Source organism: Stylophora pistillata, chromosome 7 (genome assembly GCF_964205215.1).
Source record: "Stylophora pistillata chromosome 7, jaStyPist1.2, whole genome shotgun sequence".
In the NCBI taxonomy this organism is placed as follows: Eukaryota; Metazoa; Cnidaria; class Anthozoa; order Scleractinia; family Pocilloporidae; genus Stylophora; species Stylophora pistillata.
Genome location: NC_142525.1, coordinates 4,297,996 through 4,320,543, shown reverse-complemented (window position 1 = coordinate 4,320,543; position 22,548 = coordinate 4,297,996). Strand labels below are relative to the sequence as shown.

General features: G+C 38.0%; 2 protein-coding genes and 1 long non-coding RNA gene across 5 annotated transcripts in view; 1 reads left to right on the top strand and 2 right to left on the bottom strand.

The window, feature by feature from the left end:
* Positions 1–22,548, bottom strand: part of LOC111346639 (uncharacterized) — a 327,471-nt gene that overhangs the window by 192,074 nt on the left and 112,849 nt on the right. The gene's annotated exons all lie outside the window — the stretch shown is intronic.
* Positions 832–22,456, bottom strand: LOC148726274 (uncharacterized). The gene is made up of 6 exons (XM_088727015.1): positions 22,345–22,456; positions 12,486–13,201; positions 9,803–10,459; positions 8,817–9,005; positions 8,133–8,156; positions 832–3,671 (listed from the first exon to the last, which is right to left on the bottom strand). Exons 2-6 carry the CDS (start codon positions 13,186–13,188, stop codon positions 1,246–1,248), a joined length of 3,999 nt encoding a protein of 1,332 aa, XP_088583141.1. The 5' UTR covers positions 13,189–13,201; positions 22,345–22,456; the 3' UTR covers positions 832–1,245.
* On the top strand, positions 7,377–7,993 carry LOC148726275 (uncharacterized). Its single transcript, XR_015989418.1, has 2 exons — positions 7,377–7,503; positions 7,784–7,993. It is a non-coding gene; the product is annotated as an uncharacterized LOC148726275 (long non-coding RNA).

Sequence of the window (22,548 nt, the reverse complement as noted above, 5' to 3'; positions counted from 1 at the left end):
GCGCAACAATAGCTTATGGTCCACCATGTCGAAAGCCTTTCGATAATCGACCAGGACCATGCCGCATACTTGATTGTTATCTAAGCCGAACAAAAGCTCGTCACTAACTTAACGAGGTGAAGGGGTGGAGCTTGAGGTGGGAACTAAGGGCAAAGGCCTTTGGAACGCGGTTCTCACATCCGCTAGTGACACACTCGACTGAGCCTAGTGTGCTAACTTTTTTTCCTTTCCACATTTTGACGTAATCTGCAATCTATTACGTAGCATATACAGGGCAACGTGGAATCTGAAGTCTGTGTCACCATGGCCTAGAGAGCGATTTTTGTGTTAAATAATTAAAACTTCCTGTTAGCGCTCACTTCAACAACTTAACCGTGATCTGCACTCTCCTTCGGTTTTACTTCCTATAACGGTGCATGCAAAAACGAAAAACTACTGAAGGCATAAACCTGTACGATAAATTGGCTTGGTTGACGCAATAAAAAATTTAATCCCGCAACCTATCTTTGCAATAATTGGCTCGGCTCAAGAATGGCTCAAGAATGAGTTCGAAATCGAGTAAGTGCAAGAAAACAAGCCTTTTTTCAGAAAATGCCATAAGTGATTAACATGTAACTTCTCCCTGTGATATCCATATATTATCTGGCAAACAGGTAATGAGAATTTAACACTTAGTACTACAAATCTAACACCAAATTCTCGTAACTAATTAACTAGGAAATGTGTATCAACTAGAGGGGAGAATTTACAATCAGATCTTGAGAGTAAAAAGGTTCAGGCAATTAAACCCACAAACCAAAGGTATAGGAAGCAATATATTCCCAGCGAGCGAACTATCAACAAATTCTTTATTCAATGCGATTCTGTTTACAACAATCGTTTTATTTTACTCACATTGAGTTATAACAGTTCAAGTACTTTGTAACTCTCGTTGACCCAGAAAAAAAGATCTACAAAAGTTACTTTGAGTACCTATAATAATAAACTATCAAGTCCACAGAAACTATTAACGTTTTCAGGCTTCAAGCTGCTTTCACGACAGCCTTTTACCATAAAGTTCTACTATGATCCGTAATGATTCAAAATATTTTGTTTCCAACCATTTCGTAACAGTTCCTTTCTCAAGATTAAGCTTAAAATTAAGATCATTAAAATAAATTGGCGAGATCTCCTGTAAGCTAATGATGTAGATTAGTTTGACGCTGCTTCGCACTTTTACAGAAAGTGCTTTAAATAGCTATATTTCTAAATTGTAAGCTCAAAACCTGGTCTGTATTTGTCCACTATGGCTTGAAGAGATTCCTTTTTTAACTTACTAATACAATCATTACACCGAATATCTAGTCTGGTTAGCGTACAGCTTGGATTCTGTAACGCTTCACATAGACTGGCAACACCGGTATCAGTGATCTCATTATAACTCAGTCTTAGTCTGGTTAGCTTACAGCTTGGATGCTGTAAAGCTTCACATAGACTGCCAATACCGGTATCAGTGATCTCAGTATCCCTCAGATTTAGTGTGGTTAGCTTACAGCTTGAATGCTGTAAAGCTTCACATAGACTGCCAACACCGGTGTCAGTGATCTCATTACCCCTCAGATTTAGTGTGGTTAGCTTACAGCTTGGATGCAGTAAAGCTTCACATAGACTGGCAACACCGGTATCAGTGATCTTATTATCCCTCAGATCTAGTGTGGTTAGCTTACAGCTTGAGTGCTGTAAAGCTTCACATAGACTGGCAACACCGGTATCAGTGATATCATTAAGATGCAGGTTTAGTCCGGTTAGCTTACAGCTTGGATGCTGTAAAGCTTCACACAGACTGGCAACACTGGTACAGATCTTATTAGTGGTAGTTGCGGCTGATCCTCCTATTTCCAATTCAGACACAAGAGAGTTTTCATTGAGCAGTGAATTACAGACTTGTTGTATTCCAGACATTGTTAGGTGGGGAAGTGAAAGCTCCAACTTCTTAACTGGGACGAACTTATCAGAACATTTGTGTTGTGCCTCTCTAGCTTCCTCTTTATTTAGTTCACTGATAATGTCCAACACAAATGATAATGCAATGCTGTCTATATCTGATAAACCTTCAAAATACATGACGCCGTCTGAACTACTGAACGCTTGCTGATGATTCCTAATAAACGTTTTAGCGAATTCTTTGTCTTGATACTCACTCAGACACTTTGCTCTGAGAAATCCAGTATCATCCCCTGAAACTTGACGACTGGTCAACAACTTTTCCATCAGTTCCTCTTTTCTCTCACTTGACAAAATGCCAGCCATGAATTGGAAAACCATTTCAGAGCATTTCACGACTGGAATAAAATTTTCCTTTACAAACCAATGGGCGGCTAAGAATTCTTGGACAGTGAGATGTGTGAAGCTGAAGTGTTTCGTGGTTCTGATCGAACCAGTCCTGTAAGGCTGACCACAGTAAAGAAGACCGCTACCTTTCAGTTTATTGACTTCTTCCAACTCAAAACCGCCTTCTATCTCGCTTTCATCAAAAGTTGGCTTCCTTTCAAGCAGAAGTTTTGCCGCTAGTTTTGATAATTTCTCTAATGTGGTTTTAATAACCGGAGGAAGGTTGAATTGTTCAGCAATTTCTTTCTGTCTGTATTCTGACTCGGCGCAGTGCTTAAGTTCAAAAATCTCAATAAGTTTTGTGTAAATGTCGGTTGTTGAGACAGGAAGGTCACGAGGATTTCTTGTTTCGTTTAGAGTATACTCCATCTCGAAGCACAACAGATAACAGAGCATAGGAATATGAGCAAAACTGACTAGGTTCTCATTCTTCATGACATGTTCAAGCACAGCGCTCTTCATATTTTCGTTTTCTTTGAAGTACTTTGCAATGTATTCTTTAACCTGTTGTGAAGAAAATCCCACAATTTCTACGTACCGTTTAAAACGGATTCCTCCCAGCTTATCCGATTCATCAGGCCGCGAGGTTACAACAACGACAGAACCTTTCAGCATCTTACCCTTGATGAGTTTTGAACATAATGCGGCCACCGGCATTTTACTTCTAGCGTTATTCCAATGTCCTTTTCCCGAGTTTCCAGTGATATAATCTTGCTTGGTATACTCATCATAGCCGTCAAGGATAATCAAAACTTCCCTGGGATGACTTACAATATACTCAAATGTAGCGTCATCAATGTTAGAGTTGTCTTCTAAAATCGAAGAATAGTTTAAGATTTCTCTTAAAGTCACACGCTCTTCATTAAGCAAATTCAACTCACGGAAGGTAAGCAAATACGCAAATTTAAAATTTGGGATTTTAACGGTTTCTCTTGCTTGGAACAATTCGTTTTTGGCCCAATCGCGAATCAGCTTTTGGCAAAACAGAGATTTCCCAATGCCTGCTTTCCCAACGACAAGAATAGAATTAGGATTCTCCTGATCACTACTCGTGCCAAGAAATATTTCATCACAGTGCTTAACTGGAGTACCGCTGACTTTTCCGAAATACTTAAGCTCTTCACTCCTTGAATATGTCTCGTCATTCCTGGTGAGGCGTTTTCTTCCATGTTGTATGAGAAGGTTAGTGAATATTTCATCCGTTTTCAAGTTGGAAATGGTGTGAGAGGCCAACAGTTTGGGTTGGAAATCCGTTTCGCTTAAAATGGAAGTCTTTAAAGCTGTAGTGTAGGCACTCATGGCTGAAAGATAAGAAAGGGAAAATACTTCAGTAGTAAATAACAAGAACGCGAGGAGAAGAGTTTAAGTACTTTAATTCTTACTCCACAGGGTTGAACTTTTAAAGCTGTTGTTTAGGGACTTACGGCTAAAGAAAAAGGGAAAGGAAAATGTCTTACTAATAATGCGAACGCGAGGAAATGCAGTTTAAATAATTTCTATCGAATTCAGCACAGGGAGATTAACTAGCACAGAGCTTGAAAAGTGTCTATTGTGTCTATCAGATAACAAATCGATCCCTATTCAAAGGATACAAAAGTTTGTTTCGTTAAAGCGTCACTCCTCCCTTGAAAATCAAGTAAGTTAGGTAAACAAATCTTTTTGGGCGGCTGGTATATCAGCTGATAATGTCCACTTCCGAGAGACTGTCTGAAAAGTGACTATTTGCATGGGTAATCGCATAGAGCCGAGTAAAATTAAGGATTAATTTCACGCATGTTTTCAGAAATCTGATAAAGTCAATACTGCACGCTGTTACGTATGTTTGTAGAAAGCCATTTCAGTTTTCACTCAAGTTTTACTTTTGTTCAACAACGTCAAAGAAATGAAAGCAACCCTGTTAAAAAATATTGCCATAAATGAAGTTATAACATTTTTTGGCAGTTAGGCTATTTTAATATTTCCTAAATTTTTGGTATTCGCCCAGGCAAATACCAAAATTAATAAAAAATGTTTTCTGTCTCAGCCAATCAGCATTTATTATTTTGGCCTTCAAGTTAGAAGGCCTACAAGCGAAGCTTCGAGAGAAAATGTAACATCATGAGGACAGTCTCTGAGCCAAGAACATTACCAGCCAGCAAACCAGAAAAGGGTTTCTTTTGTAATCCCTAAGATAATTTTTGATATCGTGGGAAAACTGCTCTTTGAAAAGCTATGGCGGAGCTTTAGCAACGACGACGGTGACGGCAACGAGAACGGCAGAAAACAATAGGCTTAATGAGCAAAAACAATCGCCCTGCACGTGCGTTTAACAGTTTGGTACATTTCTTTGCCGTTCCCGGCAAAACAACAACGTGAAATAACCAAACGTTAGGTTTTCTCGAGAACGTGAGCGCATGACGGTTAATTTTTCTTTCTTTCTCCTTACTTTAACGCCGTTCGTAGTGATAAAGTCCCTGAATAGTTCGCCAGCATTTTCCAAGTGAAACACATCAGAATAACCTTGAAAGAGTTACAAAAACGAAAAGTTAGATTTCGACACGCCGTTTTCGTTGCCGTCGCCGTCGTCGTTGCTAAAGCTCCCCAGTGTTGATCTAACGGCGGATGAGTATATGCGACCAGCTTTTTAATACCACTATCACTGGACTCAACAAAACGATTTTGTTTTTCTTGTGTGTTAAAAAAAAATACAGATGAAAAGATAAAATTTTAAGCAAGCTTTATTTACACTGGCTTTCCTTCTTTATGACGGAATGAATCAGAGGAAAAGTATTGAAGCAGACGGTAGTTATTGCTTGATAACTGTCCATTGATTTTTCCCCACGCGACGTTCAGTAACATCGCACGAAAACCAGTGGCTAGGTTATAATTCGTTATAATCCTTGACAAATCTCTCCCTCCCCCACCGCTTTATGTTTGTAACAACAACACTGGATTTCATGAAAAAATTATCCTTCAGAGGGGAGTGGGGTGTTGTCAGAATAGCTTGACAAGTGTTGTGTGACGTCCCATTCCGAACGCTTGACCGGTACAATTAAGAGTTGCGTGACGTCTCATTCCGAACGCTTGACCGGTACAATTAAGAGTTGCGTGACGTCTCATTCCGAACGCTTGACCGGTACAATTAAGTCACTCACAGCCATGAAAGATGGAAAAATCTGCATTTCTCAAACTCCATCGTACTTAAGACCTCCGGTGACTAATTTCAGAAATAGATATTTCCGACAATTTCGAAAAACCTTATTTTCATAACTCTGAATTTCTAAAATGAAACCAAGGAAAACTGTTTGCGGTGAGAAGGATTCACTTTAATCTAAATAGACCTCGAGGAGATTCCCTCAAGAGTAGGATATCTCAGTCCTGCAAATTTCTTTTACCAATTCGTTGCCAATCCGGGAACTTTTGGTATTGGATTTGTTAAACCTTTAAAACACCAATTTGTAATTAAAACAGCGTTCCGACTTGGCAGCGACTTCGGAGATTAAGAAGGACGCTGAAGTAGAAAAGATTTTTTAATTCGAATACTTTAAAACCATTTTTTTAAGCTGTAATTTTACCTTACTTCATGAGAGATTCTACGATCGGCGACAAAATTGTCGACGTGGTATGGGTTGCTAAGTAGGACCTTTACAGGGCACACTTGGTATGTATATGGTGGGCATGAACAGCATGCTGGGAAAAAACTATTCATTGCACAATATTTGTGTGGTGCTGCACGAGGAGATCATAGGTCATAGGCATGGATTGCCAAGGAGGAGCACAGGGGATCAAGGGGACACTATATATGATGGGCATGGATTGCCAAGGTGGAGCACAGGGGATCAAGGGGACACTATATATGATGGGCATGGATTGCCAAGGAGGAGCACAGGGGATCAAGGGGACACTATATATGATGGGCATGGATTGCCAAGGAGGAGCACAGGGGATCAAGGGGACACTATATATGATGGGCATGGATTGCCAAGGAGGAGCACAGGGGATCAAGAGGACACTATATATGATGGGCATGGATTGCCAAGGAGGAGCACAGGGGATCAAGGGGACACTATATATGATGGGCATGGATTGCCAAGGTGGAGCACAGGGGATCAAGGGGACACTATATATGATGGGCATGGATTGTCAAGGAGGAGCACAGGGGATCAAGGGGACACTATATATGATGGCCATGGATTGCCAAGGAGGAGCACAGGGGATCAAGGGGACACTATATATGATGGGCATGGATTGCCAAGGAGGAGCACAGGGGATCAAGGGGACGCTATATATGATGGGCATGGATTGCCAAGGAGGAGCACAGGGGATCAAGGGGACACTATATATGATGGCCATGGATTGCCAAGGAGGAGCACAGGGTATCAAGGGGACACTATATATGATGGCCATGGATTGCCAGGGGGGGGGGGATATACATGGTAAAGGCTGATAGTTTCTAGATATGGTAGACACGTCCTTTCGGGTGCTGAGCAAGCAGATCATAGGTCTAAATTGCCAGGGAAGAAGTAGGGAGTGGAAATTGTTTGCTAGAGGGGTGATGAAGGAGTGGTAAACACAGAGATCAGAGGTATGGTCAGCAGAGGAGGAAATATGCATGTGAAAGAAACTAGAGGAGAGGAGAACTTTGGGGGAGACCAATAATGTGACCTAGAGGTAATAAAGAAGTCTAGCAACATTCTGTAGGTATTCACTTCACCATGAGATGATAAAAAGTTGGAAAATTGTTTTCGTTAAATATGCTAGAATATCAAATTATAACATTTGATGCACAATATGGTCTTCAGCAGTTTTTAGTTGTACCCAAACTCAACTTGTAAGTTCAAAGTAGGATAAGAAGTAAAATGTTGGAATTGAAGTTTGAGAGTAAAATGATGAAAATTTGGATACAGGCTGTGAATCAGGATGCAAAGACAAAAATTTGCTAATTCTCAGTTAAACTGAAATTTTAGCCTAGAATGGTTCTTATATGAAGGGAACTTAACTGGGAAATTTTAGTCCAACAGATTCTTAAAGTTTAGTTTCTTGTAAGTGGGTTTTTACTGTGACTCAGAATTTAAAACCCAACTATCTTTTTCTCATTCTTCAGGGAAATAAATAGTGCTCAGTCCTCACTGCATACCTGTTACCACATGTCAGGTTGATAAGTTATAGAAGAAGGAAATAAATAGTGCTCAGTCCTCACTGCATACCTGTTACCACATGTCAGGTTGATAAGTTATAGAAGAAGGAAATAAATAGTGCTCAGTCCTCACTGCATACTCGTTACCACATGTCAGGTTGATAAGTTATAGAAGAAGGAAATAAATAGTGCTCAGTCCTCACTGCATACTCGTTACCACATGTCAGGTTGATAAGTTATAGAAGAAGGAAATAAATAGTGCTCAGTCCTCACTGCATACCCGTTACCACATGTCAGGTTGATGAGTTATAGAAGGAAATCCACAACTACCCACTGAAGGTTCGTTCACAATTAACATCACAAAGGAAAGTAGATGGTGAAAAATTTCTAGTTTGTGTAAACCTCTCAAAATTGCAAAAAGTGACGAAGTGGAGACTGTTTTAATGTAAAGGACTGCAACGCTTAATCTAAAAACTAATTAAAGTCTAAGACAGCAGGAAGGAAGAATTCTTTAAGACTAATGAATTCTTTGGTGCACAAAATAATCATTATATAACTACTGTATGGAGTGAGCAAAGAACATCAACACTATACAACCAACTACACAAATTATTTCACTTATCAATTGAAAACAAGTCTGACTTACCTTCAGGGGGTAATCTATTAGTACCTAAATTTGTCAATAAACAAAAAAAAACTGCTGTCAGTTGAAACCAATTTTTTTTAAATGACTTCAGTTAAAATCTGGATCATTCATCTCAAAATATCAGTAATAGGATGTCAACTGTAATGAGTGACCAAGACCAGACTTCTCCTTACAATATCAATACAATGTCAAGCAGACAAGTAATGAGAATACAGAAAAATATCAATAAGGGGATTTTAAGCTGATCCCACACCAATTTCTCCAAAGGTACATACAAACCATTGTATTGCAGACAGTGGGGAGAGTTTCTAATAAGATCTTGTGAGTAAAAGGGTTCAAACAATTTGATGTGTTGCAAATTTGCCCAGGAACATATGTCAAACCTTTTCAAGCCTTCAAGTTTCCATAAAATTATTTTGGCTGTGTTTTCTCTTGGCTCATGGAATGAACTGTTATACATTGTTACATTCCATCCCTCAAATGAATGTGACCACAGGTTTCTCCCAAACACCTAACCATTGAATTCCTAAGAGTGATCAGCATCTAATTTCTCTGTACAGTAATACTGCTGAGTCATTCATGATGAGAATAAGGGAAATGAACGCTAAACTATGGAAGCTTTGATCTACGTCAGACCTACAGTGTATCCCTGTTGAGAAAGAACACTGAAACAAAAAGTCATACCTGCATTAAAGTGAGGCCAATCTTGGAATATGACTGGATCACTCAAAATGTTGGCCACAACAGATGCCGCCATCACACAGGCAATTTGTTTCCACTCCCCACCTGAAGACTGCCTTTCATTTGCAAAGTCTTTGACGCCCTTGACTACCACCCATTCTGTCTTAAAATCATGGGCTGCTGCAAACACTCCTGAAAAAAAAAAACATTCATGAATGTCTCTTAACACCGACATGTCTCTTAACCATATATTAAGCTTATTTCTTTGCATCTTTGTGATAATTATTGTTCAACTGAAGTTCACACAGATTCACCCTCTAGCTTCTGGTAAACATCCACATCACAGAAAGAGCTTAGTGTAAGTCCCTACATGTGCAACCAATGTTTTCAAGAAAACTTGTACACCAAGACTGTAAAATTAATTTTCAGTTTACATTTCTCAAGAGACAAAATGTTATTAATTAGAGTGAACTCTTTCACTCCCTAGATCTAATTATCCTATAATGTTGGTTGGGAGAATTGGGTTTTGGATCTAATAATAATCCCTTTCTTGATATTTGTTCTATTCTTATTACTTGTCTGCTTAATATCATATTGATATTGGAAGGAGAAATTCTGTCTTGGTCAGTCTGGGGAGTTAAAGGGTTGATAGCTGGGACCGTGATACTATTCGCATTCCTAAAGCTTACAACTATTTAACAAGATACTTTCTACATTTTTCAGATGAAAAATTTTTAACAATTCTTGACATGCTGAGGGAGCATATTCAATTTGGATAGCCAAAATACATCTCAGTCACCTTCACCTGTAAAAATACCTTCCTACCCTACCCTTGCCTAACATAAATTCACTATAATAAATACACATTATATAATTCCTGCAAAGTTAGCATGCTACATGATATTTTTCTTGGACCAGCAGGGACAATTCCAGAGCAGTGTTTTCCTTTACATATCAATCACCGGTATTTTCATCAATATGGTTCTCACCTCCACCTTCCATTTCAACTGCAATTGCTTCAGGATGTCGGCCAATTATCTCCTTGTTGGCCTCTGAGATACTCAGAACCACTCCATCACAGTGCACTTTGGCATTATATTCATCAGCATGTTGTAAAGGTGCCTTCCATCCATCCGCCGCATGTTTAATCAGGTTATCAATATCTCTGCTGGGAGGAATTTTGTGTGCAGCTGTTATCAGCTTTGATGAAACAACTACATCTCCTAGCTTGACCTCTCTGTTCTTCAAACCACTGCAGGCACCAACAGAAAAAGTAGCCTTGGGTCTAAGTAGAAAGATGGCATCTTTTGACACAGACAAAGAGCCCCCAGGAACATCTGCACCTTTGGAGCACCTCATCAATGCAATTTTCAGTTTCTTTCCTTGACCATCACCTGTGCAGCCAAAGTACACATAGCCAATACTGTTGTGGTAACTCTTAAAGGGTTTCTTCAGGTAGGCAAAGCAGCTTAAGAACTCACAGTCCTCCACTGTTAATAACAGAATATCAACAGGGAGTTCAACATTGCTCCAAGCAGAAGAGGTATCTGGAAGATCACTCATTTTTGGAAGTTTAACACTGAGCTCTGGCAGGCTGACATTGGCTTTCAATGCTGATCTATTTTCAGCACACTTAATTTCTGTCTCTGTAATGGAAAAATATGAAATTTTTACTGATAGTAAATTTCATCCCAAATACAAATTCATTCAAACATTGTCTGAGAAGGATTTCTTTGAAATTTACACATAGTATGGGAACTGCTTTCAGTTCAACACTATTAACTTAGCCCTCACACGAACTTAACAAAATAAATTTGGAGAAAATTATGTTTAATTTACTTCTAACAAAAATGTATGCTGCAGGAAGAACCATGACATGACTTTGAACTCCAAAAAGGACACTCAAATAAAAAATTGAACCTCTACAATGCTTTCAGATTCCAAAAAAAAATATAGCCATTAAAAATATTTACCTTGAAATGCATCTTAAATTCAACTTTGAGCGCACTTGCAGACAAGTTTTAAAACATTAAGCTACTCTAGACTTCCAATTCTCAAAACACCTGCCTGTCATTAAGTCACAATTTCATGCACAATTTTAAAATCCTTTACACTCAACATCAGTATGCATATTCTCCATACTGTTCTCTTTACATTTCCCGAAATGCTGATGATGAGAATTTATTCAACAATCAAGAATTTCTTTAATTAGCTGTCATTTTCTTTATTCTCGAGACCATGTTTGCTACTTTTGTCTGGCTTGTGTCAAGCTTGTTTCCTAAATTGCATATGATTTTCTTGGTCTGGCTCTTGCAAGGGTTGATTACCATTCATTTCCCACTCTGTCTGGTTCTGCTCTTGTCTCGCTGATGTAAGGCCTGCATGTGGTCCAAATGTCGGGCCATATTCAAGCTCTTGTTTGGCCACACATTTTCATACAAGTACAAATTAAAGTAAGTGAGGCTTTTTCAATACTTCTACTAGTGTCTGAGAAAATTTGCTTTAAGCGCAGCGAATGAAATGTTCCTGATATTCATAACATGAGAGTGCGTCAGAGGAGTTTAAATCTTTGGATTATAAAAAAAGCCTAAAACATTTAATCACTTTCACCAGAGTGTGGTGAGGGTCGCACAACAGAGCGAGGCTCCAAACTGTAAGTGCGCCCAATATCCCACCCATCCCACCCCAGGGGAGGACATCCATCACACAGTAATCTCGTGTGTGGGAAATTAACGTCTCCTACCCCAACCCTGCAGGAGACGGGACCTCCATTTATTCGTCCCTATCCGAGAAGACTAGAATATCTAACCAATTCTTGATGTTATAGAAAGGCAGCAAATTCTTCTCAATTATTTTAAGACCCTGAGTGTTGGTCCGGCCGGGGCTCGAACCCTCGACCTCCCGCACAACAGTCCAGCGCTCTATCCATTGAGCTAACCGGGAGGCGGTTCATTTCAGCGCATTATAATAACCAGTTAACATTTTTGCAAAGTTTTGTAAAAAATCTGTAAAATCTTCATAACCTATTAACTCACTTAAGGTTTGGGAATTCACAAAAACTTAAGCCCAAGGTTTGGTTCCTAAGATTCCTAGACATGGTAAACGAATGGCAAACTATGGTAGCATATGTATAGTATATGTACTATGGTGACATATGATAAACTATCCTTTAACTGAATTGATCATCAATGATAGTGGCCTAACTGTTGCCTAATGACAAACCACTCTCAATCACACAAAATATTTAAATCATTGAAATTGGAGCTGGTGGATAAAGTTTATGGTAAAAAAGCAAAGGAGTAGCTTACATTTAATATGATTTATGAAACCTTTAGCTAGTTGTTAATAACTATTCTAACAATACGTTTTTCTTTAAAATTTCTTTATCATTTAATGATTTTTTTCTATTTTTTTCTCACCAAACAACAGATAAATGTTTAAGCTGCTGAATATGCAGCAAAATTTGCAAAATTTTCCCTCTAAAGGTCTACAGTTACCTTAATGTTTGATTTGGGGTGATTTTGTGGGGAAAAGTCCTGTGATATATAAGTCACTCCGAGGCATCAAATAGTTAAATTGCAAGGAAAAATCTTACAGTGTCTGGAGCATACTTTGCCTTTCAACACTACAGAACAAGTTTAAAACTCAATATTAAACAAAATTTACACACACCTCCCATCCCTGAGTTTTGTTCAGAAATGTCAATAGCACCCTCCATGTCCTCTTCCTTCCTAGCTTTTTTAACCATTTCATCTTTCTGTAATTTGCTTGCAATACAGTCTTCATCTTTCAACCACTCTCTAAGCTCTCGGTTGTGTTTTTCAAGATCATCATCAATACAATAGGATGCAATATGATTGATGACATCCCCATATGAGGTCCCTCCAATATGCAGAAAGGTGTCTTTGATGTTGTTCCAGTACAAACTAAAAGTTGAATTGTCTACTGAAGCAACAGAAGCATGACTGTACACTATCTGCCTGAAGAACTTGAGGCGGGTGATGTCAGCTTCTGGAGAGGTGTCTGATTTTGAAGGATTGTTATGCCAGCCAGAGGCAGGGAAAGTCACACCAAAGATATTCCTCAGAAGAAGTAGAAGTAGTGAGCTGTCAAAGTCTCTTGAAGAAACTGGAGATTTGGAATCAGGATATAGTTTACCCCACTGGGTGTTACTTAGGACTCTTTTCTTTCGAAGTGTTTGTAACGTTGCATGATTTGAGGGATCAGTCAGGGCTGCGTGAAGGTTTTCTGGTGGACAGACCCTGTCAAAGATTCCCCTCAACACAAATGATCCAACATGGACAAGAAGGTGACAGAGCCGGGCATAATTAGAGGTTTCCTTGGCAGAAGGAAGCGATGGGTTGGTAGAAGCCATGAAAACATGTTCTCTGTGAAGAAATGTTTATAATTAATGTACAGAAGGCAACATTACAAAACACACACAAAAATCATAATAACTTTGCAACACCACGATATCCATCAACCTACAAATCAAAGAATAACTATGACCAACTTGTGAATAAAATAAACTAGAAATAAACATGTTTGTTAATTTGCTTGAGAACTTAAAAGTCTCTCAGGTCAGTGTCTCCAGTATATAAAAGTGGAGATATACCAATTAACTCTCTCACATTCACCATTCAGTAATGTACTTGAAGGACTCATTTATAACCAACTATATTCCTTCATAGAAAAACACCAAATTTTACACAAATATCAGTTTGGATTCAGGAAAGGATACTCCACTGAACAGACTATTCTTGAAATTACAGACAACTTTAAGGCTTGCAAATTAATAGAAAGCAGTTAAGTCACATGTGGTCTGTTTCTTGACTAACTGTCAAAGACCTTTGACACAGTAAATCACAACATTCTACTTTCTCTTCATGTGGCATTCGAGGGGTCTTGCATAGATGGTTTGAGAGTTATTTTCAAAACCATAGCCAATTAATATATTAAAATTGACTTCACAAAATCTGTCAATGAAAATATAACATGTACAGTGTAGTATAACTCAAGGTTCAACTTTAGGTCCACTTTTCTTTCCACTTTATGTTAATGATTTACCAAATTGTACTGATAAACAGTGCAGAGCTTTGCTGATGATACCAACTTATTCTTTACTAGTGACAACCCACATAACCTTGACTCTGTTATGAGTCATGAGCTAAAACAAATCTATAAATACTGAGCACTAAATAAGTTATCTATTAATTTTGCAAAAACTAACTACATATTAATTTCTTCTCCTTAGACACCACCCTACAATAAATATTGAAAACAATGAACCAAAAGATTAACAACTGGGAGTCTATATCGATAAGCACCTAAATTGGCAGCCACAGATACAACATATAAACAACAAAATAGCAAAAATGCTGAAATTCTCACCAAATAAAGATATCACATAGATTGAAATAATTATAATAAAACAACTATACTATGCTTTGATATATCCCTATTTAAGCTATGGCATTATTGCCTAGGGCTGTGCCATCAATACTAAACTAAATTGTCTTTGTACTAAGCAGAATAAATGTCTCCAAAGCATCTTCTTTTCACAAGCAAGGGAAAGTGCTAGTCCCTTTTATAAACTGTTAGGAATTTTAAAATTGGATGGTGTATACAAATTCAGAATATGCTGCCTTGCACATAAGATTAAGAATAGAACTGATAGCATTCCAGATGTTTTCCTTGATGTCCTGACCCCAGCATGCAAAAAACATAATCATAATACAAGATTTGCTGGTAGTTTCAATTTTTTTAGACCAAGAGTATCCACTAACATGGGAAGATCATCATTCAAATTCTCTGAATCAAAGATCTGGGAAACCGTGCCCACCAATCATAAATATATGTCCTACAATACCTTTAAGAAGAATGGAAAGATCAACTTTTGCATAATAAAATTTGATTATTTTGCTTTACTTTAGTTTACTGCTGATTTATTTAGTATAGGCTGCTATTTATATGGTGCCCAACTAGAAAGCTCTCGCTACCTTGGACACCATACACATCTTAACCTTATCTTTATGGCCAAATAGAACCTTTATTTTTTTCTCATTCTCTTATCTTTAATATAAACCCTGTAAATATCATTTATAGTGTGAAGTAAATAATTGAATTGAATTGAATTGGAATTGGCAGTCTTATAGCAAAACTTGCATTTAAATATCAAAGTGACTAAAAGAACTCAAAAAAAGTCCCAAGGTTTTTTCAGTCAGACACACTTGGTGATTTTGCTCGAGAGCTTCCAGAAAGTCATAGAAAAATCCAGAATAATGGTTACCATCAAACTTCACAGAATAATAAATGCATACCTCAGACAGTTCACAAAAACAGTACAAGAAAATATTCCACTTCATTAAATTTGTTTCCAAACTTCATCATATTTAGACCCTGCAATCCCCATCTTTCTTCACTTGCACAATCTAAATTGCATTTATTTTCCACTGTTTGCCTCAGAGTTGCTCAATTAATAATTGCATTGAAACGCAATGAATTTTGTTCAAAAGGTTTTCTCCTGCTTCCATTTGATAACAAACCTCTAAATTTTTCTGTGTTGGAAACAATATACATTAGAGAGCATTTTATGTGACTGAAAGGTTTTTCACTGATTGAAATTAAAGATAATTAATGTGATGAGCAGCAAATTCCACAAGTTTTCTTAAGTAAGAAAAGTAGAGAATCATTTTTGTCTGTTATAAAAGTGCTCCCAATATCACATTAATTAAGACAATTCCATGATGATGGCATCATTCTCAGGTGAGCCAATGTCAAAAATTACCACAGTGTCAATCAACAGTGTCTATATATGTCGCGTTCCCGATGCCGCAGACACGTGGTGTTGTGCACCGGAGTTCGCCAGTATAACCACAGTGTTGAACTTTAGACAAGCAGCAGCATCAAACTCTTTATTCACTTAAGCTGGCAGTCTTTGTACAGCACAGGCGGTAAAAACTATAGAACGGATACATGAAGGTTCGAGATAAGGAAAACCGAAAGACTTCGAAACTAGAAATGATAAAAATGAGGAATATTACAAGCGTAACTTACATCAGATCTTGACTCCGGGGTAGAGAACTCCTAAACTTCGTTCGGCTCCGAAATGCTTTCGCTACAGTGACTCCTCGCAACTGAGCTACTTGCTTATAGAAGGCGAATTTAGTTCTTACACTTTGACGTACGGGAAATAGAAATGAACAGAGCTTTATGTAGCTAGCTTTGAGCGGATATTCGCTAGTCACAGAACAGAAATCAAACAAAGCGCGCTAACAAATTAAATAGAAGGTCATTGAAAGTTTCTTAGTGTCTTTGTGCTAAAAACGGAAGAGTTACATAAGTAAAAAAGATTAGAGTTCGTATCCGTAAACGTGACAATATACACCCGAGTGAGTGAATGAGCTTGTTCCATGCATTTTCAATCACTTGCTTGCTTTCTTCATTGTTCTTTAAGGCTTTTGTTTCTGACTCCAGGCAAGTCATCTCCTTAGCAAATATCCCTCACACACAACAGTCATAATTAATATTACCTACTAAATTTTACAAGATGGAGGTAAAGTCAAGAAAGTGTCTTAGAAATGTTATTGGAGTGTCAGGCTTTGTTTATCAATCACAAAAAAAGGAAATCCAAGGCATGTTAAACTTAGGTGCTATCAAAGGGAGAGAATGTTACCAATATGTTGGCCAGCACGGCATGCTAAATCTGGTACGAGGCACAAAGACAAACTTTCTCATTGATAAATCTGCTGCAAAATTCTGATGGGCCTGGAATATATAACCCTGCTTGTTTGAAGGTAGTTACGTATCATTATGCAAAGTTTCATGTACAATAACTCTGGATTTAATGATCTTGATGCTGAGATTTTGGGCTTTTCAAAAAAGATATCCAAGCTAGGGTCAGGAATTTTTTACCCTTCTGCCTCCCCTTACGCAATGCTGTTTCCAGCGAGCGCTTTCACACTAGGTTACTCATTGCCTTGGCCACAGTACAATCTTTTCCCACAACTCTTCCACATCAGACGATGAGCAACATAAATAATTAATAAAGATTGTTACCAATCAAATATGGAAACAACTTTAATTAAAAAAACACCATCTGTAACAAATGTATATCAATGTAACAACATCTTTGTAAAATTACCATTCAAAAACCTGAGGGATTTGTTTGTAACTAAAATAACGTGATTACTATTTAACAAGACAATATAAACTGTATTTTATCATATTTTGTTTAACAATCATTGGCTACAGCCATTCCTGTTACATTCAACGAATTTCTCTTCATACCAAACTAAACTTTGGTGCAAAATCCTGTAGGGCCCATGCATTTACAGAATACAAAGCCCTAAGAATGACAAGCACGAAGGAGCCTCAATTCCCACAACAAAGTTTCTAAAAGGATAATTGATTCTACAAAGAACACACCCCCCAAGGACACATTGAGTGATTGGGAAAGAAATTCCATTTAAGAAGGAGAGAAAGTCAAAATTTGTTGGTTTGATCCATCCTCTTGTATCTCCAATATATATTGGTGGCCGCAATTAGATGTCACATGATGATTGATGGTCTGCAAGCATTTTCCAGGAGCAAAACAATATTAAACTATAATATTTTTCATGTATTTCATGGTATAAAGTTTAAAGTTAAAAAAAAATTAATTTTGCAATGGCTAAATAATGCCTCGCATCCCTTGCTGACTTGCACTTTGCAATGACCCAAAGGATGACAACATACTTAGGCTTGCTATATAGAAAAGATCACAACTAAAATTACCCTACGTAGGCCTCAAAGAAGTTAAAATAAGAAAAGGAGAAAAAGTATGGTGACACCACTTTAAGACACAAATCCCGGGCCTTCAATACATTATGTTGGTCCAACCTCAACAATATAGGCACCCTATTCCAAGATAAAGTTCCTCAAGCTTGCGATATGTCCATGAGTACAAAACAAGTACATATTAAGCCAACTATGCTTCATTTTGTTGTTAGAAAGAAATGTTAATTCACTTTGTTGAAAGCAATGAAAAATGCCTGTTAGAAATGAACAATGCTTTTAGATTTGTTACTCAAATACATATTCCCATTTTCCTCATAAATTATAATCGATGCCGTTGTTAGAAAGCAAGATAAAGGTCATCAAGCTTACGACACGTCCACGAGTACAAACCAAGTACATACCAAACAAGCAACACTTCAATTTGTTGTTAAAAACAAACCCCGCTTCGCTTGGTTATTAGAAACGAACAACACTAATTTTCAATCTTAAAGGTGTTGTCAGAAACAAAGAGCGCTTTTAATTAGTGATTAAGATTTCTCAACTTCATTGTGTATATTTACAGTCTAATAGCCTGATCTTTTAAGTATTTGTTTCTTCAGGTGACTTGACCCTTTTGTTCAGGCAACATGACCAAAAATTTTGGGCAACATGACTCAGGTTTCAGGCAACATGACTTTGGGCGAAATGTCTTTCAGGCAACTTGACTGGTTACTCTATAGCAGCAGTTTGCCATATGAAACAATAATTCCAGTGTGTGAACCAAATGTTAAATTTGTTTGTGCAAATCTCACCCTGAATGTGTGAGACTCAAAGGGCTGGCTAAAAAGCTGCAGTTTAAGGTATTTCTGGTTTAGCGGCGATAGGTTGATGAACTGAGTTGAATCTCACATTGAATACAAACACCACGACATAGAGTTAAATGATGTTATTCTTTAATGAGGTCCAACACGTAAAAACTGAAACAAGGATGCAATAACCAAGCTAAAACTTAACTATAGCTTAATCGATTCAAGGCACGATAAGTAAAATCGCTAGCCAATCCGAATAATAAACATTATACAAGAAGAAATAAGTATATCGCGAAATCAGTGAATGTCGGCGACTGAACCGATGAAGTAAGAGATAAAAGGAATTTAAATGACAAACAACGTTAGAGCAATTACAATAAGTAATATACCTCTATCCCGATCTTGGGGCCAGAATGTGCACAAAACCAAACAGAAACGATAAATCTACAAAAACTTTGGGTGTTATCGTTTTGTAATGGGGCACAGTTGAAATATGAAAGCACGAGGTCCGCTCTATGCTTACTGCGCATGACTTGTGACGTGACCAAAAACTAAGTAACGCAAGGGTAACACTACATCTGGAGTTAAGGTACATGTATCAACAGTTTCTGTAAGACTGAAAACCATGAAATGTTATCATATAATGTACAACAGGCCAAGAGTAAATTATACCGCCGCCCAGTTAGCCCAAAGGATAGTGCGCTGGACTGTTGTGCGGGGAGTTGAGGGTTCGAGCCCCGGACGGACCAACACTCAAGGTCTTAAAAAATTGAGAAGAATTTGCTACCTTTCTATAACATCTGGAAATGGTTAGATATTCTAGTCTTCTTGGATAGGGACGAATAAATGGAGGTCCCGTCTCCTGCAAGGTTGGGGGTAGGAGACATTAATTTCCCACGCATGAGATTACTGTGTTATGGATGTCCTCCCCGGGGTGGGATGCTGGGTACAAAGGGGTTAGGTGTCAATTGGGACGTAATTTCTGTTCCTTTCTCCTGCCACTCCCGTGGCGAATGGATTAAACTAAACTAAAAAATTGATTTTAAATAACTACTTAAAAAAACACATTTCCATTTTAGAAGCACAAGAGAAGGTCACTGCAACCTTGTATACATACATACAAACGTAAACTTTATATTTCCGTTCGGATTTATGAATAGCACTACGTGTGCTAGTATCTCCGAGCATATAACTACAAACAAATGACTACAAACAAATGACAATAGTTTTAAAATTGAAATACTCTTTTAAAACCTCATATAAAAATGCTAATAATTATATACTAATCCCCACTAGATATATAACTCCTAATGGCACGTTTAAAAGCTGCTAGACTGTCTGACACTCTTAATTCATCTGATAAGCTATTGATCCATGCAGAGGTGGCAAGATACCTGAAAGAGTGAAGTCCAAAAGTTCTAGTCTTCACCGCTGGTATCTGTAATTTCCTTCTACCCCTTAAATTATATGCACTTTGACTGCGCTCTTTGGGAAGTGATGCGATATACCCAGGAGCCATGTTGTAAAGGCCTTTGTAAACCATACTTAATATGTCCTGGACTCTTTTATCTTTTAGTGATACCATATCAAGCCTGTTCAGTAAAGCTGAATACGAACTTGATCTGTCTCCAAGGACTAGCTGAAGCACTCACTTATTTACTATCTTTAGCTTATTAGAATTCCGTGCTCCACAATAATGCCATACAGCACTAAAGTACTGAAAGATAGGTTGTATAAATGCCCTGTATAAATGCAACCGTATGGATCCAAAGAGAAGATTTCCAAAACGACCAATGACCCTATAGACTGGTTATTGACCCTTTCGCATAATTATATGGGATACATGCTTCGAAAAACTAAATTTTGAGTCAATATTAATTCCTAGTAGATCTATATCATCATGCTGCTTGATTATCACCCCATCAACTATAAATGAAAAATTAAGATCAGTTTCTCCGAGTATGAGAGAATAAAATTTACTACTTGGATTGGCCATAAGACCGTTATACCTAAACCCATTGACAGCAATCCATAGTTCACTATTCATCCTATCATACAGGGCAAAGTGATCCCTATCCAAGCTATATAATTGCTGATCATCAGGGTATGCATTAAGCTTAACCTTTGTAATAAAATAGAAAATATCATTTAAGAATATGTTAAAAAGTAATTAGGGTCCTAGGACACTTCCCTGTGGCACACCTCTGTAATTATGCTCCCACCTGGAAAACTCATCGCCAATTTTTACCCTTTTTTAACCAATTTTTACCCAATATTTTGTTCAGTTTTAATTCCACGGGACCTAGTTAATTTTTCAGTCTTTTGCCTACATGATTGCGAGTAAAAACTTGAATTTTTCATCACAACAAGCAACTGCAGCAGTCCGATTGGGGTAAGCAGATTCCCTTCAAAATATGTGTTAGTTATTTTCAAGATTCCAATCACAGCATGTTTTCTTGTTACGAATTACAAACGGCAGGGAAAACAATTAATACAAGTATCTCTTCAATTTTCAGATCAAATGCAACCAGATTCTAGAGAATAATATCTGGATGATAGGTCAATTACCATCAAACACTACTGAGTATAAAAACATTTTACAGTATGTCGCTCGGCACAAATAAACAGACGGTTAGCAAATACGAAGATGTCTTAAACATGAAGGCACACTATTAAAGAAGAGCTGCCTTAGGTACCTCTGGACCATTTTTTGTCAATCAATCGTCGTGTGATGTAGAACTCTTAGAGTCAAGTCAGCTTGAGCTATAGCTAATCCAAAGCAGCGATCAGCGGGCGCATTCCTCAATATTGTTTTATGTTTTCATCACAATACAAGAATTTTATTTTGTGTGGGAGGTGTGGTGGCCTCATGGTTGTGTGCTGGACTCCGGATCAAGCGGTCTGGGTTCGAACCTCGGCTGGGACATTGTATTGTGTTCTTAGGCGAGACACTCTACTCTCACAGTGCCTCTCTTCACCCAGGTGTATAAATGGGTACTGGCAATTTAATGCTGGGGGTAACCCTGCGATGGACTGGCATCCCATCCAGGGGGGAGTAGAAGTACTCCTAGTCACTTCATGCTATGGAAACTGGAGTTATAAGTGCTGGCCTGACGAGCCACATGGCTCACGTGTGGTCTTTACCTTTTTTACTTTTACAAGAACTTTTGAGATTTGTTTTTCCTTTCTCCGATGGAAACTGTCTTTATTTGTGACAGTAAATTTGAAATCGAAGTAGGCGGTTCACACGTTACATCATTGCCACCATGCTGGTGGAAGTAAACAATAGATATCTCATATTTAGCTCCTTTTGTTCATTTACCAGGCACCTAAGGGACCTCTCCTTTTACAGCACACCTTCGTGTTTAAACGAGCAAGCAGAAGTGCCATTTCATGGCTAGCAGTCAAAACAATCCAGCCAAAATAATAAATAATACGCTACTTGACTTGAAACTGCTGAATAGAGAGATATCAAGTACAACCATTCACAGCAAATCGCAAAATACAAACATGGGAAAGATTTCCGATAACCCTAAACCAGTCAAACCAAAGGTGTAATCCCGAAGGTAATCTGTTGTTTTGCCTCTACTTTCTTTTATGAATAATTAACGAAGTATGGGATTACACGGAAATCTTGCCCGAACATGTCTCCTGCAAACAGAAAGTGCTGACGGAAGTACAAAGCTACGATTTCTATAAATCTGTCTTTTATAACAAATGTTTCATGGCTAGAAGCAGAACAAATCTAGTCAAATTCGTAAAAATGATAACGAATAAGTGAATCGACACAACAAGCTATTGAATAAAGGGTATCAAGTATAGCTATGCGCACCAATTCGTAAAATACGAACATCTCTACGACAAACAGGAAGTTCGAGGCAACAAGTAGCCGCGAGAGTTAAGACAATTCCCTCGCTAGTAATAAAAAGTTAAAACGTATGTATCTGGTAAATGAATGAATTTACCTTGGCGAGAATCGTCCGCTTAGAAAACGTCAAACAAGTCTTTCGAGGCAGAGATCAACACCACCCTACGCTTCACCTCAGAGCCATGGAGTCAACTGAGGAACTGGTTACCAGGGATGTGCCCAAATCACATTCAATGTCACGCATTGTAACCTTGCTGTTGTGTCTTCCGTTGCAGTTATGTCCTCACAACTAATAACCAAT